The sequence below is a fragment of the Equus przewalskii genome, chromosome 16, assembly GCF_037783145.1.
Source record: "Equus przewalskii isolate Varuska chromosome 16, EquPr2, whole genome shotgun sequence".
Classification (NCBI taxonomy): Eukaryota; Metazoa; Chordata; class Mammalia; order Perissodactyla; family Equidae; genus Equus; species Equus przewalskii.
The window spans coordinates 80,143,839-80,171,651 of record NC_091846.1 but is presented as its reverse complement, the minus strand read 5'-3'; the positions used below and the strand labels follow the sequence as shown (position 1 = coordinate 80,171,651).

Below are 27,813 nucleotides of genomic sequence, written 5' to 3'. Positions count from 1 at the left end.
CCCCAGTCAGCGCAGATGGCCGTGCTCCGGGGCGGCCCCCCCACCATCTGCAGGGGCAGCAGCCGCGTTCCGCGCCCCTGGCCGGCCTGCAGGCTTCCAAGGCCCGGCTGGCTGGAGAGCCGGGTCTGGTCTGGGCAGGCAGGAAGCAAGGGCAGGCTCCGTCGTGGGCGCAGGGGGACCATCATCTAATCTGTGTGGTTCTCAGGTCTGACGAAGAGCAAATAAAAAACGAGACTTGCTCTTTTACTGCGTAAGACAAATAAAAATAGGGGTCATAGGTCAGAACTCTGGCCTTTGGACCTGCTGGGTACCGAGGTTTGAAGGAATCGTGGAAGAATGCAAACGATCTATCTCCTCCAACCTTAGCTCTGGACCGTGTGACCTGGGGGGGATCAGCCGCGCACCCCCAATCCCGTCCCCGGATCTCCTCCCATCCCGCCCCCGGGTCCCCCATTTCGTTCCCAGGGTCCCCCATCTGCCCTCGGGTCCCCCTCGAGCCCCCCCAGGCCCCGATCCCCTGGCTCCAGGGCCCCCTCCACCCCCAGTCCCGCGCTCCGCCCTCGTGGCCTCTCCCGGAGCTCCGGACGCCGCGCTGGTCAGGGGCCGGAGGAGCAGGTGCAGCCCCGCCTACGCCTCCCCACCCGGTCCTCCAGGGTCCCTCCCCTCCTCTCGTCGCCCCTCCTTCCTCGCCCCTCCCTCCCCCCTCCCTTCCCCCCTCCCTCCTCTCTCCTCCCCCCTCCCTCCCTCCTCCAGCACCACCCCTTCCCCTCCCCCTCCCCTCCGGGCGCCCGCCGCCCGGCGGAAGGACTCCAGCGGCCCGCGGTCCGGGGAGACGGACTTGACCACCGGCCTGGGCCCCTCGGTCCCGGCGGCTCGGGGCGCCCCTCCTCCCGGCATGGAGCCCTCAGAGCGCGCGCAGGCGGCGCGGGACCGCGTCCCCAGGTGGGCGCGCAGGGGCCGGGGCGCCCCTCAGCCGGCCTAGGGGTGCGGGTTGGGGATTAGGGGGGATGCAGGTTGGGGGGTGCCGGCGCCTGCGCGTCGCCGGGCTGGCGGCCGCCCCCGCCGCGCGCGTCCCGGGTCTTCTTCTGTGCCAGAGGAGGCACCGGGCGCGCTTCTCGCGGGGCCGGTGACGGTTCCCAACAGGCCGCAGACCCCCACGCTGGTTCACCGCCTCCTCCCCGGGGGGACCCGGGGGCAGGACCCAGGGGACAGAGCAGGGCTGGGGAAAGAGCCGGGCAGGGGGACCCGGGGGCAGGACCCTGGGGCGGGGCAGGACTGGCGGACTGGGCCGGACAGAGCAGGACCCGCGGGCCGGGCGCTCTGAGCCACAGGTCGCACGTGCTTACAGGGGACTTTATTCTGGGGCTTTTCTTCTCCTATTGTAGGATTGATCCATATGGGTTTGAAAGGCCTGAAGACTTTGATTATGCAGCTTATGAAGAATTTTTTTCCACCTATCTGGTGATCCTCACTCGAAGAGCAATAAAATGGTCTAAACTTCTAAAGGGAAGTGGTAGAGTGCAGAAAAGTATGACAGGTGAGTTCCGAGCTCCATCCACCCCGCCCTCAGCAAACAAGCCCTGCGCCTGGCAAATGCGCCTGGCAGGAGGGGGTCTGGGGGCAGGGAGATACTGAGGGCAGGGGAGGGGCGTCTGGGGAGGAGGGAGATGCAGAAGGGAGGGGGGGGTCCAGGGAGGAGTGAAGTCCACAAGGGAGAGGGGTCCGGGAAAGAGGGGGTCAGGGGAGAGGGGATAAGGGGATAAGCCAGGGCCGGGTAGACTACAGGGAGGAGGGAGGTTCCAGTCCTTAGACCCTTTACCTGGGAGGCTGCCCTGAGCCTGGCCAGGGTATCCGTGGGGCGGTGCCAGGGACCCAGAGGTTACAAGGCTCACAGTTGAGGCTGGAAGCTTTGAACTCAGCTAGAACTCGCCCTTTGAAGGTAGAGGGCGTCATTTCTTCCCTTTGACACTGGGCCTGCTTGCCAGATAGGAATGGGGACCACGGCCTTCTTTCCAGAAGAAAACTGATTTTGTGCTCCTCCAAGCGAGCTGGGTCGGGACCCTCCCCTCGTCCAACCTGTGACCGAGCCTTCCCTGCATCCCTCAGAGCGAAAGCCAGCGTCCTTCCTGGACCCCTCTCCTTCCTGCCCCAGCCCCTCCTAATTCGGCCTGACCTTGTCTTTCCAAAAGGGCCTGACCGTGGCTGTTGAGCATGCATTGTATATCTGCTTTAGATATTCCCTATGGCAAGAACAAAGGCCCTTGAGATAAAGGTGCAACTTCCCTCCCCCTCCCAACGTTGGCATTTCCTTAAGGATTAAGCATCTTTCCTTAGGCTAGGAACTGATTGCTGTGCTCACCTGTGACCTCCCAGCTCAAGACAATAGACTTGCCTCCTGCTACGCCCACCAAGATAGCAGACCCACTACCTGCTGTGTCCATCAAGTGCTGTGCCGACAGGGCAATCTTGTGACTATTGTGGGAGGGACATTTCAATCACATGTGAAATGTCCTGTATGGGGGTATATAACCACTCTGTATACCTCACTTCCTTGGTGCCCTTTCTTCCTTTGGGAAGAAAGGCTCCGGGCCATGGTCCTCAGATTTCAGTTCAGAATAAACTCACCCAAATTTTCATTTATAGATTGGTTATGGATTATTTTTGTTGACAGGGGTGATGGCCTCGGTGTTTGTTATGTGAACAAGTGGAGTGTTTGCCTGCACCATTCCCCACCCTGCAGACAGACAGACAACAGTGCCTATGGGGCAGGTAGTGAGGACCTTGGCAGGAATGTGCCCGGGAGCTGAGGGGACTCAGATCATTGGGGCAGAGGGCCATGTCAACCCTTCTTGAAATAGGGCATTAATGGCAATTAAGGGGTGAGCCTGGGGGTCAGCTGCACAGGCTGGAGCTGTGTGAGCAGAGTATGAGGGCTGTGGGTGGACAGGCCGGAGATGGGGCAGGACCCTGTCCCGGGCCACAGGTGGGCCACATCACATGACCAGGCCAAGAGCAGCCAGCTGTAAAAGGGTTTTTAAACAAGGGGGTGACAATCAATTTTTGCCTTTAAAGGGGCTAGTGAATAGGGCGCAGAGTGCCCCTGACGCACAGCAGGTGCCCAGGAGATAGTCAAGTTGAAGGAGGGCTGGGTGGAGGCAGGCTGACCTGAAACTGGCTGCTTGGCAGGCAGGCAGAGCTGAGGGAGGCTGTCCATCCACACTGGACGCCAACACCCGCCTCTCCCTTGACCGAGCTCTCTCCTCCAGGCTGTCCTGACGGGAAGTGTTAGCAACAACGAAACTGTGTTTCATGAGCTCAGCTACAGGGGCCTCACAGGGCGTCCTGTGCTGCTCTGCAGACCCCTGGAGCCAGTGTCCCCTGTGCACCCATGGAAATCCTGTGCTGGTGTCTGTCCCCGCGTCGCCTCTGTGTGAACGTGTTTCCAGCAGCACATCTGCCTTTATTTTTCCCTTTTGATTTATTCTTAAAAGTTGCCTGGGTCTTATTGTTTGAAAAGTTAATACAGGTATATGAAAATAAACACAGTTTATGCACGTGGTAAAACATCTTAATCATGCTGAAAGACGTGAGTGCCGTTGAGTTCTCTCCTGCCCACGCCCCAGTCTCCGGCAGAGGTGCCCGCTGGTGACTGTCCTCACGTCTCTCCCAGGAGCAGAGTGTGCACACACATGCCCTCACACGTGTACACATGCACCCATGGGTCTGCAGTTTGTTCTTAATGCAGGGGACGGCCTCCTGCCCAGCGTGGCTACCTCTGGCCTGCTAACCAGAGGTCGGTTAAAACAGAGAGTCACTACGCGATGTTCGTAAAGCTTCTGCTTTTACCTGAACTCAAGGCACCTTTGTTCTGCCCTCTTTGATTTTGTTGTGTGGTTCTGTCCTTTCGTCTCCTTTTTTCTGAATAGGGTCGGTCCGCTGATTTAAATCCTGTATCTTTCCTGCAGGAACCACCATCAATGCATTGTCTCTATTTTCCAGTATGGGGTTTCTCCAAGTAGAGTAGGAATAAAAGCAACCTGAATGCAGAATCCTCCCAGCTTTTCTGCTCCCGTCTTGGCAGTTATCTATGCCTGACTTGAAGGTTTTGTTTGTTGTTGGTTTTTTCAGGCACCTATCTCTATCAGCTCTTCTAAAAATTTAACTTGGTTTTTATTGAAATGACAGTTCTTTTTTGCTTTGGTATTTCTTTGACTTATATAATGTTCGCTAAGCTGTGTGATTGTGGTCGCCTGTATAATTGGCATAACAGTTTTGGGAGCAAATATATTTGATTCTGAGAAAGCCTTCAGCCTGGGGGATGGGGTTCAGCGTCCAGGTGAGTAGTGGCCCATGTTCTTTCAGGGCACGAGGACTCAAATTCATCCAGTGAGAAGCGTGTGGCTCCCGTGGTTCTGTGACCCGGGGTGTCACCACTGAAACTTGCCGTGGTTCCTGGGCCTGATGGTCAGGGGTCCTGTTAGCACTGGCGACGCTCCACGAGAGCCTCAGGCCTAAACAGGGGAGGACGAGGTGTCCCAGAAGTGGGAATCCAGGTTTTTCCTACCAGATGTTCTAGGCTGATGGCAGCGTAGTCAGGTCTGTGACACGCCAGGGAAGCGACGACGTGTAAGGGATGCTGGGCCCGCAGCGTGGATGTTAATAGGCAGAGAGCTCAGTGTCAGAAGCCCATCCTTGAATTTCAGCGAGCACACCTGGCAGTCTCCCTCGGTCCTATTCTTTAACCAAATCTTGCTTTTTTGGTTCTACTGTGTCTTTTATCTTTTTTAGAAGGACTTTCATCTGTCCCGTCTTAATGTCTCAAGTAGCACAATTATCTACAGATCTTGGCATTCGGCACGTCTTCAGATGACAGCTATAATGTATTGATCACGATATTTGCGGATACAATGAATGTTTTTCTTTTTCTTTGTCCGAAGCGAATATCCACCAGGAGCCCTTAACACAATGTACTCTTCCTCTCTCAACCTGAGGGACGAGGTTCGACAGACGCAGTCCCACGCCGCCCTGGCTCCTCGTCCCTCTTTGTTTCCCATCCTGGTGAAGGGACTTTGAAAGGGAAAAGCTCCGTGGCCGTGTGCTGCTTCTCGTCTCCTTCATTGTGGGTTCGGATATTAGCACCATCTATGTTAGGATAAAACTGCAAAAACATATTTTCAAGGACAATTGCCAAAAAAAACCTGGGGATTTGCTTCACCTTGTTGGGGCAGACACTTGGAAGGTAATTCTCTGGAGTCCCACCTCTTTTTAACAAATTTCCCAACTCTTTTCCTTTATGTTTTATGCTTCTGCAAACGTTAGTGATGGTCTGTGGGGTCGCCCAGCCCCGGGGAAAGTGTCAGTCTCTGAGGACACGTCAATATATTCATTCTCTTCTAAAGAAACTGTAAATTCAGGTAAGGAACAGCCACAAGTAGCAGAGGCCTTTGTTCTGTGAAACTTCTGGGTGTTGCTGACCCGGCTGAGGGTCCCTGAGTCCTGGCTGTGCCTCGGGCACCTGGCCCAGGGCGTTGTCTCCATTCCACAGGCGAGGGACCCGAGCGAGGCCTGCTCAGGCTCTGCCCTGGCACGTTGCCGCAGAGCTGAGTCTGACTCCAGAGCGAGGTTGACCACTTGCACTTTTTGGCTTGATGTTTTTAAATGATTGCTTTTGATTTACTGTGCGGTTCACTCTCATGGGCATACAGTTCTGTGGGTTCAGACAAGCGCCGAGAGCCGCACGCCCCCGCCACAGGCGGGCCCCGGAGCAGCCCCTCCCCTCAGGGTGCCCTCCTGTTGCTCTGCTGACCTCTCCTCCTTCCTGTAGTCCGGCAGGCCCCGGGATGTCGCACAGATGAGACCACCCAGCTCGGAGCCTTTTGAGTCCAGCTTCTTTCACTTAACATAGCATTCTGAGACGCACCTGTGACCCTCGGCGCATCGGCAGTCCCTTCCTCGTTGCTGAGGAGCCCTTCGTTGTACGGCGCACTACAGGTTTTCTTTTTCAAGGATTGGTCCTGAGCTAACATCTGTTGTCAATCTTCTTTTTGCCCTTCTTCTCCCCAAACCCCCCGGTAGGCTGTAGGTCCTTCTGGCTCTGCTATGTCAGACACTGCCTCAGCATGGGCTGACGAGCAGTGCCATGTCCGTGCCCAGGACCCAAACCAGCAGAACCGTGGGCCACTGAAGCAGAGCACGTGAATTAACCACTCGGCCACAGGCCCGCCCCACAGACTTCTTCATCTGTTCATCAGCCAAAGGGACATTTGGGATGTGGAGAGCCAACATTATAAGCTTTCACACATGGGTTATGTGTGGACGTACACTTGCCTTTCTCTTGGGTAAATACCTAGGAGTGGGGTTGCTGGGCCACACGGTGACTGTATATTCAACTTGTGAGAAACTGCAAACTGTTTTCACAGCGGCTGCCCAATTTCGCCTTCCCACCGCCATTGGGTGAGAGTCCTAGTGTCCACATTCTTGCCAGCACTTCGTATTTTGGGTATTTTTTATTTTGGCCATTCTTTGTTGGAAAGACTGTTCTGTCTGCGTTGAATTTCCTTTGTAACCTTATCAAAAAGCAGTTGATTCTGGTTGTGTGGGTCTGTTTCTGGATTTTTTCTTACATTCCATTAATCTCTGTGTGTATTTTTTCACCAGTGCCACACTGTCGTGCTCACTCGAAGTCTGTGGTGAGCCCTAAAGTCAGAGTGTTACTCCAATTTCTCCAGTTTCTTTTCACAATTCTTCTGGTTCTTCCGTTTTCTTTGCCTTTCCGCATAAATTTTAGAATCAGCTTGTCATTATGAACTTATTTTTGCTGGAACATTAATAGGAATTGCCTTGAGCTTCTGTCTCAATTTGGGAAGAACTGACATCCTAACGCCACTGAGCCTTCCAGCCCATGCCGCGGTGCTCGTGGTCTCTCTGCTCACCTGGGTCTTTGAGCTCTTTCCTGACGCTCGGCCTTCAGATCCTGCAGCTGTTTCGTCAGATTTGCATCTAAGTGTTGCCCCTTTTACTTCTGGTGCTATTGTAAATGAGACTCTTTTCAGTCTTTTCCTTCAGTGGCTTGTTGTCAGCATCTATAGGTTCCTTTGATGTTTTCGTGACCTTCGTCTGCGGCCGTCTAAGCTGGGATGATCCCCGCCCGAGTCGGCTGATCTGTCCGCTGCTGTTCAGCAGACGAGGATTAAGGACTCATTTGGGTTGTTCCTGGTCACATTGCCCCCTGAGGGGTCATGAGACCTGCAGCCAGACTTCAGCGTAAGTCATACCAAGTCGGTGTGAAGGTGGGCTGAATAATGAGTGTTTTCGGTAAATGTAAAAATAAAACAAAGCTTATGCTTTCTTGTTCTCATAACAGTATGAATAGACCAGGTACGGAGATGTTCTTGCCACGAGGTGACCCTCTGGTGAGCTTCTGAACGGCAGAGAGGGTTTCTTGATTTTCCTTGACTTTGGCGGACGGTGCTGGAGTCTGTTACCTCCTCCTCCCGTTGTCCCTTGTCACGCCTGCGTCATCTGCGGGTGCGTGCTGGGCTCCTGCTGCCCCACCTGCCCTTCCGGGAGGGGGCAGCTCGTGCTCCACGAGGCCTCCAGGCGTACGCTTTGAGGTGTCAGGAACGTCGATGGCTGTCGGTTCTGGGTGGCCTTGGAATTCCAGTTGATAAGGTTTTGTGGATACTGCTTTTCTCTACTGTAACCTATAATGTTATTCCTGTAGTTTTTTCTGTTAAATGCAGCTGGTGCCTCTGATTTTTTTCTTTTTACGGCAGCTGGTGGAATTTCACTAATTGCACGCGCTTTTATTTTTTCCTAAAGTGTGGTTTCTTTTAAAATAATGGCATTTATAATATAACATCCAAGGAAAACAACAAAGCTTTGAATGTTTGCTTTGAAAATGAGCTGTTCGGAGGTTAAGTCGAGGTCACTGAGAGCATATGGCCGGCCCCAGGCTGACCAAAGGGGCTGGAAGGGCCGTCTCACAGATCTGTCCCCTCTGCCTGGGAAGCAACGGGACAGTGATCAATGGAGGAAACACGTGGTTTTGGCTTCTTTTCCTATGTATCTCTGGTCGTTAGAACATCACTGATTGCCTCTCACATATTTATTGTCAATAAAAGTACCCCCCAGTTACAGAGATGAGCCTCAGAACAGGACAAGGACACCTGCACTAACGCCACCTGCTCCCAGCCATGTGTGTCCCGCAGGCCCCGCGGCCGACACTCACTGGTCTCTCCCCATTAGTCCATGCTCCACGTAGCTGCAGAGAGCTTTCCAGAACCCCCAGGACCTTGGGCCCTGTGGTTGCCCTGTCACCTCCAGGGCAGGACCACGCACCCAAGCCTGAGCCTGGTATGCGAGGGCCTCCGGGTCTGTCCCTCCAGCCGTCACTGCGCCGCCGCGGCTCCCCCGGCCCCTGAGGTCTCTTCCTGCTCCGTGTCCCTTCACTCGGGGTGGCTTCTGTCCCTCCCATGTGCAGTGTCTGTGCGGTCACCAGCTGCGCTCTTGGAACCCTGGGCCACAGTGAGTGTTCCTGGTCAAGTCCCTGCAGACCAGAAGCCTGAGGCCGGGCTGTGGCCAACCCATTGTCCTGTCCGCCGCGTCTTGCACGGTCGGTGGGGCTGGTGGCCAGGGAGGACGAGAGGGTGAGCCTTGCAGCCCCAGTGCGTCAGCTCTGCGTGCTGACAGCGAGGTGGAGTACCGGGGGTTATTGGAGCCTGCCCGTCTGTGTTCCTCTGGGAGAGAATTCTGTGATGAGTGTATGTACCAGTTTTGGTGGAGATGTGTGATGTTTTGCATCTTTTTCATGTTTTGTTTAGGGAGAGAAGTGGGGAGAGCTAGAAGCGTTGAAATTGGTGCCGTCTTCTCAGAGGGCCCTGCCCGAGGCTGTGACCTCAGGAGAGGCTTGCCCAGCCTCTGAGCCACCCCTCTCTCCATTTCAGTGAAGCGCTATATCCGGAAGGGTGTTCCCCTCGAGCACCGGGCCCGCGTCTGGATGGGAGTGAGTGGAGCCCAGGCCCAAATGGACCGCAACCCCGGCTACTACCACCGGCTTCTCCAGGGACAGAGAAACGACAGCCTGGAGGAGGCCATCAGGACAGGTGATGCAGCGTCTGCCCCTCTGGTGATGGTGGCCGAGGCGGGAGGCTGGGAGTGGGCGCCCCCGATGGGGGAACTGTGTGTATACCCCGTCTTTAAGGTCACGATGTTGGTGGAGAAACTTTCTTTGTTAAAGGTGCATCAACTGATTTCAATTTGAAGTTATATTTTTCTCAAAGGAAAATCGGAGCTTAAGTAATTCCTGAGGGGAGAATGATGTTTGTAATTCACTCAGCAAACATCTGAGCACCTAGTTAGCCAGTAAGGAAAATGGTCGTAGAAAGACCGGTTTCTTCCGTGGAGAATCCCTCCAGGTCAGCGAGGAGGCCGCCGAGTGAGCCGTCCCCCTGCCGGACGTCACCTGGTGGTGACCCGCGTTGACTTACAGATGCTCGCGTGTCGTAAAGCCTCACCCGGGGTCCTCTTTGTGTCGAGCTCTAGCTGTCGTCTGGAGGTGCTGATTGGGGCTTTGGCTTCTGTTCCTTCCAGCTTCCTCAGCCGTCACATAGGCTCACAGCTCTTACAGTTCCAAGTGCTCAAAGAAATGTTTAACCTAAACTGAATAATTAGATTTTTAGGAAACACTTCTGCCTTTCTGCTTTTCACAGTTTCTGAGAAATGCAAATTTAAACATAAAATGCTTAATTAAAAAAAATTACTTTAAAGTTCTGAGAGGTTGGACTGGCTTGTGGCAGTGAGAGTGGTCTGCCCCCAACATAGGGAAGAGGGGACTTCAGCCCTTGATGGCAGCCCCTAGGGTCTCCGATCCCCAGGGCTGGAGCCGGTGGGGAGAGCTGGGGCCGCTCAGCCGCCGCCTGCATCCTGACACACAGCAGGCACGGCTAGAGGTCTCGGAACAGAAGCTGCAGGCCCAGCCTGGGGCGCCGCTCTAGGGGCCAGGAATGCTGATTCAGGCTGGGACGAGACCTAGCACCAAGGGAGGCCAAGCCCGTGAACTGCAACAGAATGCTGCTGTGTGTCTGAAAATGACTTTAAAGGCCCTGTTTAGTGCCAGCGTTTTTGGGTAAATATTTTTTATTATGGTAAAATGTACATAACATTCACCATTTTATCTTTCAAAACTGAAACTCTGTCCCCATTAAATTCCCTCCACCTCCCCCCACCTCGGCCCCTGCACCATCATCGACTTCTGTCTCCATGAATTTGAGGGCTCTGTGTCCCTCGTGAGTGGAATCACACAGCATTTGTCCTTTTGTGACAGGGTTATTTCACTCAGCATAAGGTCCTCAAGGTCCGTCCGTGTTGTGGCGGGTGAGAGAATTTCCTTCCCGTTTAAGGCTGAGTAATATTCCGTTGTGTGCACGGACCGAATTTTGTTTATCCAGCCAGCCGTGGCTGGACGCTGGGGTTGCTTCCCCCTTTTGGCTGTTGTGAAGAATGCTGCTCTGCTTTCCGTTCTTTTGGGGATAGACGCAGAGGTGGAAGTGCTGGACCACATGGTGATCCTACGCCTGTTTTTTTGAGGACTCTGGCTACATTGTTTTACAGGCATGGTGGCGTGGGTGCTTCGTGCCACGCAGCCACAGACAGCACATCCTGTCTGCCTCTCCCTCCACGACGGGAAGAAGGGGGGCGTGGAGAGACTTGAAAATATTCTGAGAAGCCTCTCATAATAAGAGATATCACCTAGGAACGAGCAGGGCTGATCACTCTAGTCTGAATTAGTGAAAAACACTCTCATTTCCTCCTGATCGATTTCAGTTTTTGGAACATTTAGAATTCCAGAGAAAAAAAATTTTTGTAAAAGAAATACAATGAAAAATAATGTGCTCTGAGGCACTAAGCTTACTATTTTGCTCAGATCTAGTTTTTTATAAGCAAAGATAAGGGTGGGGCCAGAGGCTGGGAAGAGAATTTTCCAGCAGCTGTGTAGACGTCAGTGCGAGAAGAGCGGTTGGATCTCTGTAGGCAGAGAGGGGAGAGCCCGGGTGTGCTCACCTTACAGCACGACGGAGAGCTCGTGGGGGTGTCCCCTCTTGAGGTCCACATGGGTGCAGACATGGTGGGTCCCAGTCCATTTCCGTCATTGTAGGCAGCACAGTCACACACACAACACTAAGGAGGACCTTTAGAATCAGTGAAGATGTCATTGTTTCCGTTGACACACACCCTCTGCCCTCCCACCTGTCTGCAGGGGTCACATACAAAATGCAGCGGTAAACGGTCAGGTGTGAGCTCAGTGCCAGGCGGGAGTCTGTCCTGGCGAGCTCGTCCAGCATTGTGCAGAATGGCTTGGCCGGCCAGTCGGGCGGGACGGGCGGACAAAGTGGGTGTCCGACGAGGAGGAAGAGGCTGGGCAGGGAAGCCTGCAGACAGCTGGCAGTGCTGGTCTATTTGGGGCCTAGTTTCCGGTTTGTCTGTTTGCCTCTGAAAGGGCGTCTCAGCATGTGCTGCCTCCTTAGGTTTTCCATCGTCGGAGTTGGGAAAATTTTCTAAGGTTTCGTGTAAACTGCTCACTTGTCACCCATTGTCCTACATTAATCCCCCGCCCCCAGCTAAGAGGGAAACGTGAGGGCAGCGGTGCTGGCGGGTCTGCGCAGCGGAGGGACACGAGGAGGCTTCAGGGCCTGCAGGGCCGGCCTCGGCTCAGAGAAACCCACTCTGCCACCGCTGATTTTGGGAGGAAGGGCTTCTGGGACCCTCTGGCATCCCTGGGGCGCGGCTGGAGCAGGACAGGGCATCCAGGGGACGCCCCCGTCTTCCTTCCTGGCTCTGGGTGCCCACGGCTCGTCCCTGTGGAGCTTTCTGTGTGGCTCAGGCGCGTAACCAGGGTGGAGACCATCCCTCACGCGTGGACGGAGCGTGCGCTGCGGCGGTGGGCTGGGCCTCCCTCGGGGCGGGCGCGGGAGGATCTGGTTCGTCGCAGACTGGTCTTCCCTTTCCAGCCTTTGAACAATTCTGTGCCGTGAATTTCCCTGCAGATATGAACAGGACCTTCCCGGATAACGTGAAATTCCGCAAGAGCGCGGATCCCTGTCTGCAGAAGACCCTGTACAATGTGCTGCTGGCCTATGGGCACCACAACCAGGGCGTGGGGTATTGCCAGGTGAGCCCGGGCAGCTAGCGGGCGCTGGGGGCGGGGGACAGCGTGGACACCCACAGACTCACGACAGGGCCGTCGTCCAGGGGATGTCGACCGTTCCCCAGGAGCCCAGAGCAGAGACTCCCTAACCGATAATACCTCACGCTGGCCTGTGGCTCAGTTTCCCAGCGAGGAAAGCCAGAGGACACCCACGTGCCGGGCAGGTGGGAGGCAACGTAAGCAAGCACAGGGCTGCACATTCTGGACACGGAGTGACCCGCACCTCGGCCGGGGTACAGAGTGTGTGTCTATGTGAGTGTGTGGGGCCAGGTGAGTGAGCGTAGGGGCTCCTTTGAGGTCCCTTTGGGAACCCAGACCTTCCCCGCAGGGAGGGTGACCGTCGCCTGGTTACCTGCAGTCTCAGCCCCTTGTCCTGGGTTTCTGGGGCAGCAGCACTGAGGCGGGAGGATCGCCCTCAGGCGAGAGCACGTCAACGGGACACTTCTCTTCCCACTGAGGGTGCCGGCAGAGCCCAGCCGGGTTTCCCGCGAGGTGGGCCGTCTCCGTGCTGGCTCACAGGAGGCTGCCGAGGCAGGGGTCGGCAGGAGCCGTGGCTGCCCGTCCCGGGCGTGCTGCCCGTCGCCGTGGCTGTGTGTGGCCGGTGCTGTCAGCGAGGTGGCTCTCCCTGCGTCTGGGGCCGTGGGCCACCAAGCTCCTGGGGCCCGAGGTTTGTCCCAGGTGTCCTGAGCGGACAGCGAGGGAACCACGTGGTGAGATCCCCCGTGCCGGGCGTGGGCCGGTTCATCGAGAAGGCAGGCCAGGGCGCTGAGGCCTCTGTGAGGTTGGCACAGATGTTGGGGTCGCTTTGGGACTTGAGTTTCCATATAGATGGCTCGTGGTGTTGCTCTTGGGTTGAGAGGATAGGGGAGCAGGAGCGACCCCTTTGAAAAGACCAGCCGCAAAGAAGCTAGCGACCTGCTCGTGTCCCCTGAGTGACCATTAGGCTGTTTCCCGGTGCCGTGCTCCGCGGGCGCTTGTGAGCAGGTGACTCTGGGACCCGTCCCCCCCAGACGGAAGCCCCCTCATGCTCTGCTTTGTTACCGTCGTTAACCTGCCGTCCAGAACAAGGACTTGGCCTTTCGGGGGAGGTGCAGGATGGCCGAGAAACTGTCTGGATTATTCTAGTACTGTTCTTGTGGGGTTTAAAAATAGCTTTAAAAAAGAAACCTCACACAGTTTTCAACGTTGGCGTGATGCGGAAGCTCCTCTGGTGTTTGGAATGTGTTTGCATGTACGTGGATACACGTATTTACACACACACGTGTGGTGTGTTAGTTTCCCCGGGGCTGCGCGACAGGACCCCAGGCTGAGAGGCATAAACGCCGGGAATTGACTGTCTCACATCTGGAGGCCCGAAGTCGGAGAACAAGGTGCCACACGGCCACTGGTTCCTCCTGAGGCCGCCATGGGGACTGTCCGTGGCCTCCCACTCCTGGTGGCCTTTGGCGACCCTGGGCTCAGTCTCTGCCCCCACCTTCACGTGGCCTTCTCCCTCTTTGATGTCCCTGTGCCCACATTTATGGGTTGACAAAGGCTGGATTTTTCCCTTATCATTAGGGAAATACACGTTTATTTTACAAAATACAGACAAGTGACAAAGAACGTAGAGCACCTCAAACCCAGTTGCCGGTGACGACAGCGGCTCGCTGTGGCTGGGCTCCATGGCCGGGCTCTTTCTAGCCGCTTCTCTCAGCTGAGTCACACACGTCAAGCGTTTCGGCAACAGCGCCCTTTGGCAGGTGTGCCGAGAATCCCCCGAACAGCGTCCGTCAGAGTTCTCTCTCGCCCCGGGTGTCAGACCGGGAGCCTTATGCTCTTGTGAAATGTGGCCACTGGTCTGGTCCCCCTCTGAGAGGGGTTTCCTGCTGCTGGCACGTATTAGAGCAATCTTTTTAGAAACCGCTCTTAAGTTACGTTGAGCATACGGTTACCGTTGCTTGAAGGAGTCTTGGACTTAGTTTTCTAGGGCAGTTTTCAGAAGAGTTTCTCTTAACCGTTTTCTTCTTACCCTTTCATGTGGGCTTGACCAAATGCATCACTGGAAGGCAGATTCTCCCTATCTCTGAAGTTCGACCAAAGTTCTAGAATTGTGCAATTTCGGGGGCGACGAGCAGCGGCCGAGCAGTGACAGGGCCCAGTGGGGTGAGCGCTCGGCCTGAGCTGGCGTCTCGTCCTCTGATTGCAGGGCATGAACTTTATCGCCGGATACCTGATTCTCATAACGAAGAACGAGGAGGAGTCCTTCTGGCTCCTGGATGCGCTCATCGGAAGGATCCTGCCCGGTATGTCGCGCTCTCCCCCGCTTGCCTTCGCCTTCCTGTTCTGGTGCTGTCGCAGTGACTCAGCCGGCAGGTTGAGGTTTAGTTAAAATGCAGCTGAATTTGTTAGGCAGTTGAGGTTAACATCTTCTTGTAGCTGAGTTAAAGGGAAGAACGGGATCTAAGGTGATGGCTCCAGCTGGAGCCGCGGCCTCTCGGGCCCCGTGGAGCGTTCTTCGCTCTGCGTCCCAGAGCTGGAGTTTGGCTGAGGCCGTGTGCTTGGCTGTCTGCCCCTTGGGCCTGTCCCGTTTGTGTGGAGACTCATGGACTGTTGCTTGTCTTACTGACCACAGAATCGGGGAGAGGTGAGCTCGCTCCTGTGTGTGTGCTTGTTATTGAGTCCACAAAAGGTCGGATGGAGTGAAATGCTCGTCAGCCATTATTACTACTTTCATTAAGGTGAAAGTCATTCTTTTCATGCATTTCCACCTTTCTAGTTATTAATGAATATTCATTATTTTCATTAATTACAGATTAATTAATAAACAAGTCATTTATTAGTAAACAACTGCAATTTTTGTAATGCACAGTGTAGACCACAAGCCATGCAGTGGGACCACTTTGGGACGAGAATGGCCAGAACCAGTTCAGGTGGGAGGGGATGTGGGGCAGATACCACCTTCTGCCCCCCCAGCTGTGACAGTGCTGATGGTCCCAGTGAGCTCACACGTGGCTCAGGACAAACACAGTTGCAAATCCTTGTGACCAATGGACGGGGAGGTTACGGGCTCCTTCAGGTGGGAGGAGCCCTGGGTCAGTCTTGTTTTCGGTGCCACCGAGTTTCCCCCCTCTTCCCCCCACCCCCACGCTTGCCCCCCTGAGTCAGGCTAGACCCACCCAGGACCACCGGGGAGAGCACCCAGAACCACCCAGGAGAGCTGGCCTCTGTCCGGGACTCTGTGTTGAAGACGTGAGGGGCGTGCACTGTAGCTTCTGCGTCGTGGGCACGTGGCACGTTTCAGGTTCCATGCTGAACTGCATCTACGCTCTCCTTTAACCCTCAGCACTGCTGCGCCACATGGACCCAACTACTGAGTCCATTTTATGGATGAGGACGCTAAGGCCTGGGTCCCAAGGCCGTGTGTGGCAGAGCCAGGTTCACACCCACGGCCACGTGAGACCCTGGCGTGTGCCTCGTGGACGAGTAGCCTGAGTTAGAGATGGGGAGAGTCTGGAGGGACGGGGAAGCGAGGTCACTTCTCATGCTCCGTGGCCTGGGGAGCAAGCACTCCAGAGACCAGACTGGGTGCAGCCGCCGCGAGGAAGGCAGGTGGAGCGGGCCCGCTTGCGGGAGAGGAGCCTGACTGGGGAGGAGCTCCAGCCGTCCTGCTTCCACGTGAGGGCCTGAGCTGCAGAGACGGGGGAGGATGAGGACGAGGACAAGGAGGTGAGACTCCCAGGGGAATGGCAACAGAGCTTCGTAGCTGCACCGTTTGCTACACTTACCTGTAAGGACCGGATTGGGATGAATCTTGGTTCCCAGGATCAATTCCAGACACTATTCTGGGGGTTGGGCAAACATCAGAGGACCCACTGTGGCAGGAGGTCAGACGGTGGACGGCAGCAACCACATCACCACCCACAGTGAGCAGGTGGAATACAGAGGGCATCAGAGGTGACAGTGTCGACTCAGAAAACAAAAAGCGAGGCTTCACACTGCCTCTAAGGTGCTAGTGTCATATGCAGACGTATTTTTAAGGCCATAAAATGTTGTTTCCTGTCATTATGAGGTTCCATCAAACTAAAGTGCAGTGCAGGCAAGTCTTGATTCAAAAACAAAATATCCAACTAAAAATGTTAGGACTGTGGGAGAAAAGGGGATTATTCTTGTCATTGCAGAGCTGCTCAAAGGGCAAAAGGCAGCTGTATGTCATGTTCTCTGAATTCTTCGCACAAACTAGGTCATTCCAGTGCCACGGTCAACCTGCTTAGTTGTTTCTTTTTTAATTACACAGACAATGCACAGATGTATTCTTACTTTAAAAGTTCGGAAAATAGAGTACTGATTGTGGAACAAAGAGTGACCCTTCTCCTTCATTAGTGCCTACCCCTTTCTCTCCTACCCAGAGGCAGCTGTTGCTGTGCTGCCTTCAGCATGCGTGTGTCTTTCCAGAGTTCTTTGTGTGCATTTATGTAGCTACTTGCACATCAGCACATAAATGAAGGAGAGAATTAATGACAAGAAAACAAAGAACAATAGAAAAGATGAACTGAGACAAAAGCTGGTTCTTTGGAAAACGGTGCTAAAGTAGACAAACCTCTGGCAAGACTGATAAAGAAAAATGGGTGAGGTATTTAGAAATGAAGGGGTGCTGTCACATGAGAGTCTGTAGATTTTTAAGAATCATCAAGAGATAAATGGATAATCTTGAGAAACATGCAGCCTGACAAAGCTGGTTGGAGAGAAGGTAGAACGTCTGAATGGGCAGACGCACAGACATGCAGAAACTCCTCACAGACACTCAAAATCTCCTCCAACCTTGAAGGAACAGATAATTCCTGCTTTTTGTACATCTTGTAGAAAATAGCAAAGGCTGAACTGCCCATCATCTGGGGGAGCCAGTGTGACCTCGCTGTCATGCAGCTCGCCTCACTGACGCACACAGTATGCACGTTCTAATTAAAATAATAATACTGCTATTAGTAACTTGAATCCAGTGATGACCACGGAGTATTTTTTTATCTAAAGAGAGTTTATCCCAGGAATGCAAGGATGGCTTAACCACACGGGAGAATCAGGACAAAGCACAGCCACGCAGGCTTGAAGGAACGTTGGCGGGCTGTGACCCGGCTGTGGCGTCGACACGGTCTGGTGTGGGGCCACGGGTGGGGAAACAGTCGAGAGGCCGGAAATCAGTTTGTCTGCTGATCTTTGTATTGGAACTTGGTGTGTGAGATGTCTCAGTTAACGAGGAAAAGACAGACTGTTTAAAACGTCGGTGACAGTTGACTGTATGGAAGAAAACAGAATCAGACCCTCATTTCAATCCCAGATGGATTCAAGAGTTTTGTGAAAAAGCAAGACTTCGAAACTGAGAACAATGGATATAGAATACTTTCACGATGCTGGAGTAGGGAAGAAGTTCTTGAATAAAACGCAAAAAGTATAAAAGATGTGATTGATAATTTTAATTACCTTAAAACTAAAAACTAATTTTGACACAAGATGTCATAAGCAAAGTAAAAATACAAGCTATTTTGGAGAAGGTATCTGTGATCCACAAAATTAACATGTAAAGAGTTCCTAAAAATCTAGTGGAAAATTTGGTGAAGAATATGCCTAATAGGCGATTTACAGAACGGGAAACCTGAATGGCCAACAGAGTTAGAAAGAGCTGACGGGTTCTCTGGTGGGCAAGGAGGGGCACATCCAAACACTGAAGCGGGAGGTCAGAGCCTTCAGCACGGCCCCTCGGCGGCCACCGCCTCCAGGTGGGTGACAGCCGGATTTCAGAGCAGTGGAAATGGGGTGACAATCGGTGTTAAACTGAGCACATGTCGTGCTGCTGTCTCCTCACAAAGGAGGAACCGGAGGTGGAGAGAGTAGCTGGTACCAAGTCACGGACTCGTGGTCTCTGCCGCCCCACGCCACCTCCTGCCTGCTGAGGAGCCTTCCCTGGGCACCGCCACCTCCGGGAGCTTTAGTGTAGCTAACTTAGTTAGTGTAGCTGCCGCTTAATAGTCACTGCGACAAGATCTACTCACAGGATTTCACTTCCACCCTCCAATGGCTCTCATGGTCCCAAGTCAACAGAAGGCCACTAGATGCTGTCTGTACGCACTGAACTTGTCCCCCGAACGTCCTCACGCAGACCCCCAGCTCCCGTGGACCTCCAGCTCTCGTGACACTGGGTGGCCTCCTCTGGGGGGCCGTTGGTGGCTGTCCCAATTAGTCACTGCTGAAACCAGGGCATCCAGTCAGCGGCGCAGGAGGCAAAGCAGACGTGGCCACTTTGTGGGGCGAGGAGGACTCCTGAGCTTGCTGAGAAGCCGGGGACTAGACCCTGACTCGCTGACCTGACCGAGGATGGAGGCGGCACCACTCGATCAAGTAATGAGTCAACACAATAAGGAACTGATGTATCTGCATCCCAGAAAGCTGGTCTGACCTGTTTTCCTTTGAAACAGGGAAACAGGCTGCTCATCATCACATACCCCGGCTCAGCCTCGAAGGTGTGGCCCAGATGAGGACCGATAAGGCTCTTTCTCGGGTGAGGCTCACAGCAGTGGGAGGCGAGGACCACTGGATCCTGTTCGTTGCAGCCGCACCCGGGCAGGTGTTCCGCTTGTGCTCTGGTGAACTGCCCTGTGGGGTCTCCCCTACCTTGAGTCATACCCCACCGCCTGCGCCCTACTCCTGTGGCACAGCGTTTGCCTTGTCACCGGCAGGCACTTCGTCCTGGGCTGACGAGCATCAGTGTTGGACTTAGACCACACAGGTCTAAGTGCCAGCCCTGGCGCTGACTACTCACGTGGCAGTAATGATCATGGGCAGGTTTCTACATCTGTGCCCCGCCCGCAGCAGGGTCAGCCCTCCCAGGTGCTGACGCAGCCACCACGTCGCTTGCAAGGCAGGACTGCCCAGGAGGAGGTGACTTGGGCTCCAGGGGGCGAGGCCCATTTGGGGGCTGCTTAGGATGTTCCTGTGCACAGCCCAGCGCTGGCCGTGCCGTCTCTGGCTCAGACAGTGGGCAGGGACGGCTGCAGGCGGGCCAGGGGTGCGGCTTGTCTGTCTTACAAAGTGTTCGAGGGCTCCAGCGGTCCTGCCCCTGAACCGCTCAGGCCTGTGGCGGCTTGCGTGGGACTTCAAGGTCTCTATTTCTGGAAGCTGGTGTAAGCCGCTAACGGAGAAGGAGGTCGTGCTGTGCTGGCAGCTCAGCAAATCCCCTTAGCGCTCCTGTGCTCGAACCTGGCTCCCTCTGAGACATCACCGTCACTCACAGAATTGGGTCGCCTGGCTCTCAGGACACTGAGAATCTGTGCTCCCTTCTCCCCAGCTGGACCAGAATGTTGCTCTTAAAATTAAAACATCGAGAGAGGGAGAAAGAGAGATGCAAAGTAAGGATATGAGAGGGAAGAATATTTTGTAACTGAATTGGCTTCTATTAAATTATTTTCAGGGTATTTTAGTATTAAACGTAGTTTATTGTATACTAGTCTTTAAAAATTAGTAACATGAGCACAATATCATGCCAATATTCATAATGATTCTGTTTTAACCAAAATAATTGATTAACAGGGACACCTGGTCCCTTTGCCGTGGTGAGTGACCATGGTGAACACGGGTGGCAGGACGAGATGCTGTGTTTGGCACAGGATGTGTGTGCTAGATTTCCTATTTTATTACATAGATTACTTACTGAATTTTTTATATCAAAAATTAAGCATTAAAGTTTGTTGCAACATGTCACATTAACAAGCTAGAAAGTTCTTGGTAAGACAAACGTCCATTCAGCAGGTAACGCCCTGTTGAAAGTGTCGGTCTGTCTGTCCCTCTGAGCACATGGTCACAGAGCTGTGCGCACTGCCGGCTGCTGGCTGCCGGCTGGTTGGGTGGGAGGAGCAGAGTGGCTGTGAGGTCCCCTTAGCGGGTCCCGCTTTCCGAGGCCCCCAAGCCATTAAGTGGAGTAAAAGGACTTTCTCCCAGTTAAGCCGTCAGCCCTCGTTGGGAATGAGGAGAGATATTCAGACTAAACGTGGCCTCTGCCTTCTGTGTTCTGTGGGGACGTCAGCTCCTCCTGGAATCTGGTAAAAGCAATGATGCGTCCTCGCCCTCCAGCTGGAGCGTGTGGCAGTCACACGAGCGCGAGGAGAGCTTCCAGCAGCTGCACATGCTGACGTCCCTGCGCCCTGAGCACACGCGTGAGGGGGCACAGCATCTGAAGGCCCGTCAGCCGGGGGCCAGCGAAGCGGGTCCCAGCCCCTCCCTGCGGAGGTGCCAGCCATGGGGCCCCCACGGCACGGTCAGAGGGGCCGGAGGTTTGCAAAGGGAAGAGCAACACCTTTCGCAGGGTTTCACAGCAGGGTCCCGTCGGCGGGACAAGTGCGCGTGTCCATAGTGTCAGACGCACACCGGGTTCACTTGCGGCTGGACCCTTGTCCTCAGCCCAGCAGCCCCCGCCCTGTGGTGGCCTCTTGCTCCCAGGAGGGAGCTCGCCGTCAGGCAGTGCTGGCCCTGCCTGCGCCCGTGCCTGTCCCCATGGCCTCCCTTAGCCCGGGCAGGTAGAGCCCCAGCTGCTGAAGGCCATTGAGGTGGCCACGTGGCCATGGCTGCTGGACTCTCCCTCAGTCGGGATGACGGGAAACGGCAGCTGTCGCCTGCAGATTTTAAACGGTTGTATTTTTATGTGTTAAAATACATATAACATAAAATTTACCATCCTAACCACTCTTTTTTTTCTTTTTTTGGGTGAGGAAGACTGTTGCTGAGCTAACATCTGTAGCAGTCTTCCTCTCTTTTATGTGGGACGCTTCCACAGCATGAATTAATGAGCCATGTGTAGGTCTGTACCCGGGATCCGAACCTGTGAACCCCAGGCCGCCAGAGCAGAGCATGTGAACTTAACCGCTGCACCACGGGGCCGGTCTCATCGTAACTGTTTTTCAGTGCAGTTCCATGGCATTAAGTACATTCATATTGTTGTGCAACCATCACCACACTCCATCTCCAGAACTTTCATCGTCCCAAACTGAAACTCTGTCCCCGTTAAACGCTCACTCCCGGTCTCCTCCCCTCCCCCAGCCCCTGGCCCCACCGTCTACTTCCTGTCTGTGAACTTGATTCCTTTACGGACCTCATAGAAGTATTTGTATTTTGTGACTGGTTTTTTTTCACTCAGCATGATGTCCCCAAGCTCCATCCATGTTGTAGTGGGTGTCAGGATTTCCTTCCTAATTTAAAGATTTTATTTTCCTTCTTTTCCCCAAAGCCCCTGGTACATAGTTGTATATTTTTAGTTGTGGGTCCCTCCAGCTGTGGCATGTGGGACACCACCCCAGCATGGCCATGTCCGCACCTAGGATCCAAACCAGCGAAACCCTGGGCCGCCAAAGCAGAGTGCACCAGCTTAACCACTCCACCATGGGGCCAGCCCCAGAATTTCCTTCCTTTTTAAGGCTGAATAATATCTCATTGTGTGGACGGACACATTCTGTTTCTCCGTCACCCATAGGTGGACGCTCAGTTGTGCACATCTTTTGGTGGGTGTGAATAATGCTGCTCTGAAGGTGGGCATGTGAACATCCCTGCTTCCCACCAGCAGGGCCTTGCTGTCCAGAGCTCGGGGGCCCCTGGGGCCTCGCTTTGGGAGTCGCTCCCAGGAGGCCCCGCCTCGGCACAGCTCAGCCTCCTGCCTGGGTCCTCTAACCTTGCCTCCTCTTCTGGGAAGGATCCTCCGCAGAGAGCCCTGTCTTCTGTCCCTGGCTAAGCAGGAAGGAGGGACGAGGCTGTCGGGGGCTGTGGTTTGTGGAGCGACTGACGCAGGTTTCTTGGTTTCTCATCTCGTCCCCTTGGCAGATTACTACAGCCCCGCAATGCTGGGCCTGAAGACGGACCAGGAGGTCCTGGGGGAGCTGGTGAGGACCAAGCTGCCAGCAGTGGCGGCCCTGATGGATGGGCACGGTGTCCTGTGGACCCTGCTTGTGTCTCGATGGTTCATCTGCCTGTTCGTGGACATCCTGCCCGTGGAGGTGAGCGGGGCGCACGGCTCGCTCAGACCGGGGCCGCTGGGGCCGTCGTGCAGTGATGCTGTGCCTGTCTGTCTCTCTGCAGACGGTGCTTCGGATCTGGGACTGTTTGTTCAATGAAGGCTCGAAGATTATCTTCCGGGTGGCCCTGACCCTGATTAAGCAACACCAGGCTTTGATTTTGGAAGCCACCAGTTTCGCAGACGTTTGTGAAAAGTTCAAGGAGCTCACCAGAGGGAGGTTTGTGACCGAGTGCCACACCTTCATGCAGGTGAGTGTTGGGGCTCAGCGTGCGCTGCGCTCTGCTGCTGCCTTCGGCCCGCGAGGCAGGTGCCCTGGCTCTGCCTGTCTGTCTGGCACGGCGACTGTCCCTGTGTTCCCTCCAGACCTCTGCCTCCGAGGTCCCCTTCACCCCACCCTCGCAAGCAGCCCCTTCTAGGCCCGCCTTCCCCCGGAGCCTGGGGCCGACCGGCAGACCGGTGGTGACCACCCACCTGGAGCCCAGTGGCTGTTCCCCAGCTCCCGTGCCATAGGCCCTGAGGACGGCGGGGCCCAGTGCCACCGGGAACCCCTGCAGACCCAGTCCAGGCTCACTGGGTCGAAGCAGCTGGGGCAGAACCGGTCTCGCTGGCACTGCAGTCTCTCCCAGGCCTGGGAGGTGGCGGGGTCCCCTGAGTCAAGGCGTGGTGCGGGGCCTCGGTCTGCTGTCCCCTCCTGGGGCCCTTCCCAAGCTGCACCGCGTTTCCAGTCTCAGGGCTTTCCTGATCACCGCCTGTGGTAGGGCCATCTCTCCTCGGCCCGACCACTGTCGACTTCTCACCTGGCCCTGCTGGGGTCACACTGTCTGTTGCCGGTACCCCCGGAAGGGCAGCTCCCCGAGCCGGGGGCCTCCCCACTGGGACTGGGCCTGGCGCAGGCTGTGTAGACGACTTGGATCTGCTGAGTGAAGGAAGTGGAGCTGCGTCCGACAGGAGGATGAGGCTGTGGAGGCTGGAGAGGCAGGTTGTAGGTGGACTAGTGGGAAGAGGGCGAGAGCCTGGAAACAAAGGCTGAAGCCTGAAGGACCCTGGCGGGAGGGGATGCTGGCGCCTGAGCAGCCTTGAGCGCAGATGCCTGGCTTGTCTCGTGTCTCATCTTTCCGTTTGAAATACCAGTTCAGAGGAGGCAACAGAGGCACAGACAGCTGGGGCCTCGTGAAGCATTATTCCCACGCCCAGGAAGGCCAGGTGGTGCTCACCTCCTGGGAGCAGCAGCCACTGTGCTGAGGCGGCTTGGCCTGGGGGCGTGTCAGGCGACTGAGGGGCAGCCTTCTGACGGCTGGGGCTGGCTTAGGAAGAATCGAGGCCACTGAGCCAGAGCCTGCGGCCTGAGCTGCTCCACGCCACTCTGGAAGCGAGGTGCGGGTGCGAGGCGGCTCCAGGGAGCAGCGTGGGCGGAGTGGAGGAAACCCCGGCCTCTGCCCCTGGCTCCATTAAGGGACGGGGTTCCGCCCCCCCCCCCCCCCAGCCTTGGGAAGAACAGGACGACCTCCTGTTTCACTGCCGTGGCGGGGACATGCAGTCACCAGGCTCCGGTGTCCTCTGAATGGCAGGCAGGTGGGTGTGGGCGCTGACATTCCAGGCGTGCTCACCCGCCAGCGGCTGTGACAAATGGAAGGTGACGATGACGGATGAGACAAGTGGGAGATCTGTCAGCAGCCCGTTCAGAGGCTTGCCAGGTGGAACTGGCACCCCTCCCCGTGACAGAATGAGTCCTCCACGAGGGGCGGCTTCTCTGTCCTAGGAAGTCTTCAGGACACTGGCGCCCCTCAGTGAGGGTGTCACAGGGAAACTGCAGCAGCAGACTGCGGGAGGGAGCTCTCCCAGGCCGTCAGCGCGCCTGTGCTGTGCGTCCAGGAGCTCGCAGGCCGACACTGAATCACAGGCCTTTCCACATGACCGCTGACTGGCTTCATGGTCCCTTTAGACTCGGTTTCCTCATTAATATCGGGAGGAGATCATAATAGTTCCTGCATGCTACGGTTGCTGAGTGCTTTTAGTTTTAATGAGATAGAATTCCCATATCATAAAATTCACCCTTGTAACATGTACATTCAAAGATGGGACAAGTACCATCACTATCTAGTTCCAGAACATTCTCATCACCCCAAAAGTGAACCTGTACTTCCTCCCTTCCCGCTGGCAGCCACCAGTCTACTTTCTGTCCCCGTGGATTTGCCCGTCAACGTGTCAACAGTGCCTTTGTGTGTCCAGCTTCTCACTCCGCGTGTGCTGTCACGGTGGTCAGGTTCTGACGGGCGTCGTCTGTCGCCGTGTTGAGTGAGTCCCCGCACACAGGAAGCGCTCAGGGAGCGCCCGAGCTTGTAAAGTGCGAGAGGCAGCGCAGCGACAGGTCTCCTGCCCGTGGGCCAGCTGCAGGAGGACGGCCGACCACGGCGGGGCTTTGCAGGGCTTCTGCCCGAAGGTGCTCTGGGCCCTGAGCGCTGAGCAGGCTCGAGGGAAGCACAGAGGGTCCCGGGGGCACTAGGCAGGTTCCACCAGTCTGCCCACATCGAAACAGAAAGGCTGTGTGTCATCGACAGAGTGGATGGAGCCACGTGAGGGGAGCTGGCCGGGAGGCGGCCCCGGACAGTGGGTCCTGCTTTCTCAGTGACCTCTACAAGGTCAGGGCTGTGTTTCTGTATCAAACACATCAGCACAGACCTCCTTGAAGTCCTCACAGGAACATCTAGAATTTCCTGGAGAATAAACGCGGCGGCCTCCCATCGGAGCTCAGTGCAAGGTAGCAGGACACGGACAGCTGAACACAGGGGTCCGGGCCCACGGCAGAGGACTGGATTTACTTCCCACATTTCAGGGATGCAGGCGTTGCCACGTAACTGCTCTACTCCAACCGTGGGTGACGTGTGTCACGGACCTACCGAAGAATTTCTGAAATGAAATTTCTTTAAGAAAAACCTATTATAATGCTAGCCTTACACTTGGCCTAATTTATAACCGTGGATTTCTCAGTGGTAACTGCACAAATAATTATTAAATTATTATGCATGAAGGACGCGATGGTGCGTTTCCCGGTCTAAAATGTTAGTTCTCATGCTGGTCACGCGCCAGCCTCTGGAGCTCCAGGCTGTGGCCGCCTCCGCTGGTGCCCTGTGCTGCCTCAGTCCCTCCCCGCATCCCTCCCTGAAGCACCATCTTTTCTCCTCATCGTGGGGTGGTTCCTCACTTGCTAGAAATGACTCTGAGTCTCTTCCTGCTTCCACTCCTCAAATCTGGTTTCTCACAGCCCTGACTGGCTTCAGAGCTGCTACAGGGCATGACAGTTAAAGGGTCAAAGCTGCAAGAACAGAGCTCAGGCGACAGAAGCAGAAACAGGCAAACAGGACGACCTCGAACTTAAAGACTCCCGCACAGCAAAGGAAATGCGAAACCTGCAGAAAGGGAGAAGATTTTTGCAAACCATGCATCTGATAAGGAGTTAATATCCAGAATATATGAAGAACTACAACTCAACAGCAAAAAAGCAGATAATTCCATTTAAAAATAGGCAAAGGACTGAACAGACATTTCTCCAAAGAAGACATACCAATGGCCAACAAGCCCATAAAAAGATGCTCAGTATCACTGGTCATGAGGGAAATGCAAATCAGAACCACGTGAGATACTGCCTCACACCCACTAGGATGGTCACTGTCAAGAACAGAACAGAACAAGTGCTGGTGAGGGTGTGGAGAGACTGGAAGCTTTGTCCACTGCTGGTGGGGATGTAAAATACTGTAGCCACTGTGGAAAAGAGTATGGCAGTTCCTCAGAAAATTAAACAGAATTACCATAGGTCCAGCAATTCCACTTCTGAGTATTTACCCAAAAGAACTGAAAGGAGGGACTTGAACACATATTTGTACACCTATGTGCATAGCTAGATTATTCCCAATAGCCAAGATGTGGAATAAACCCAACTGCCCATCAACAGACAAGTGGATAAACATGCAATGCACCGTTACTCAGCATTTTTATAGAGGAAGGGAATTCCAACACAGGCACAACATGGCGGAACCTCGACATTATGCTGACACAAGCCAGTCACAAAAGACAAATGCTGTAGGGTTCCACTTACACGAGGGACAGAGAGGAGCCCAGTTCAGAGACAGAGTAGATGGTGGTGCCGGGGGCTGAGGGATGGGGACTCAGGGTTTAGCGGGGAAAGTTTCCGTTTGGGGAGATGGAAGACTTGTGGAGATCTGATACACAGCAGTGTGAATAGTTAAGCTTGCTGAACTGCACACTTAGAAATGGTGAAGATGGTAAATTTATAGTATGTGGGTTTTACTACAATAAAAAAAACAACTAAAACAGAAATTGGACAAGATGCTACCTGATTTTAATTCCAAGGGCTTGGAGCCCATGACTTCAGAATCTGACATGTTTACTTTATGGATTTGATTCAAAACTTTTAAAAGTGCAAAAGGGGGCAAGGAAACGTGGCCACAGAAGAGCACAGGTCGTGTTTGCTCACTGCGCGAACATCGGAGCATCCGAGAAGACAGCCGCTGGGACCTGCTACACAGCGAGGTCCTGCCTCATGTTCATGCTCGCCTGGAACGAACGCTTGCCTGAACGGGTACACGCCCGTGTCCAGAGCTCCCTTCGCGCCCTCTGTGCTGTGGGATGTCCCTCACCGTTGACTGAAGACCAAACGATGTGTCCGCACAGTTGGAGTGGCGCGTGCCGCTCCTGTGAGGCGTTTCAGAACATGATCCAGCGCTTCACAGCTCTCGTTCATGAGCGAATGTCTGTGTGGCTGTGCAGGGTCTAGCCTTGCTGCTGGTGGAGGTAACGAGACACTCAAGCCCCGCGGTGGCTCCCCTCCCGCCAGCTGGCCTTTGGGGCCTGCTGCTAAAACGGATGGCTGCGTGTGTGGGGCCGGGGCCCTCCTGGGGCTGTGTGGGAGGGTCTGGCGGCTCCCCTCTGAGTGGTGTCTGTGGTGGGTACTCGTTATTGTGTCGCAGTCCCACTCTTTGATTTTGAAAAGGGTATAAAGGAAACAGGTGACCTTTTCTTCATTCAGGTGATTGGTTTAATACTGTCAGGCAGCCAACCTGCAGCCCTGGGCCCCCAGGGCAGGAACGGGACACAGCAAACTGGGGGTGTCCACCCGGCTGGGGACTCGGGCGTCTTTGGTCTGTCTGTCTGCCACAGTCTAGTGTTGAACAGGGGACAGCTAAGGTAAAAGTGTGTTGTTGGCTGGTTTGTTCTTAAACTCACTCCATTTCTGTCCCAGAAGATCTTCTCCGAGCCGGGCAGCTTGTCCACGAGCACCATCACCAGGCTCCGGGAGCGCTGCAGGGCCAAGCTGCTGGCGCAGGGGTGACGAGCGCCTCCTGCACTGACCAGTTTCTACCACTCGTCTCAAAGTCCTGTACATAGTCAATGTGTCCACACTGGAGTTGTGAAATTTTTATAAGACCGATTTAAAATTGTCATTCTGTAACTCTTTATGAGCTATGAAGTCATGAATTTCTAAAAATATATTTTTACCTGAAACATGGATAATATATAAAATGTGAGATGCGTGTTTGTATTTAATAAAGTATGTCAACACCTA

The 27,813-nt window shown here is 54.7% G+C and overlaps 1 protein-coding gene across 2 annotated transcripts; it reads left to right on the top strand.

Moving 5' to 3' along the window:
• The first annotated feature begins 557 nt into the window (after window positions 1-557).
• Window positions 558-27,813, top strand: GRTP1 (growth hormone regulated TBC protein 1). Of its 2 annotated transcripts, none has more exons than XM_070579385.1 (8): window positions 558-942; window positions 1,386-1,537; window positions 8,946-9,104; window positions 12,045-12,169; window positions 14,391-14,487; window positions 22,040-22,212; window positions 22,295-22,480; window positions 27,490-27,813. In XM_070579385.1, the coding sequence occupies exons 1-8, from the start codon at window positions 896-898 to the stop codon at window positions 27,577-27,579; spliced, it is 1,029 nt and encodes a 342-aa protein (XP_070435486.1). In that variant the 5' UTR covers window positions 558-895; the 3' UTR covers window positions 27,580-27,813. The 2 variants fall into 2 exon arrangements, with proteins under 2 accessions (XP_070435486.1, XP_070435487.1); XM_070579386.1 differs by having other exon boundaries at window positions 605-942; window positions 27,493-27,813.

Coding starts and splice junctions, on each gene's coding strand:
- GRTP1 (XM_070579385.1), top strand. CDS start 896: ATGGAGCCCTCAGAGCGCGCGCAGGCGGCGCGGGACCGCGTCCCCAG. Junction 9,105..12,044: donor GGAGGAGGCCATCAGGACAG/GTGATGCAGCGT, acceptor ATTTCCCTGCAG/ATATGAACAGGACCTTCCCG. Junction 12,170..14,390: donor AGGGCGTGGGGTATTGCCAG/GTGAGCCCGGGC, acceptor CTCTGATTGCAG/GGCATGAACTTTATCGCCGG.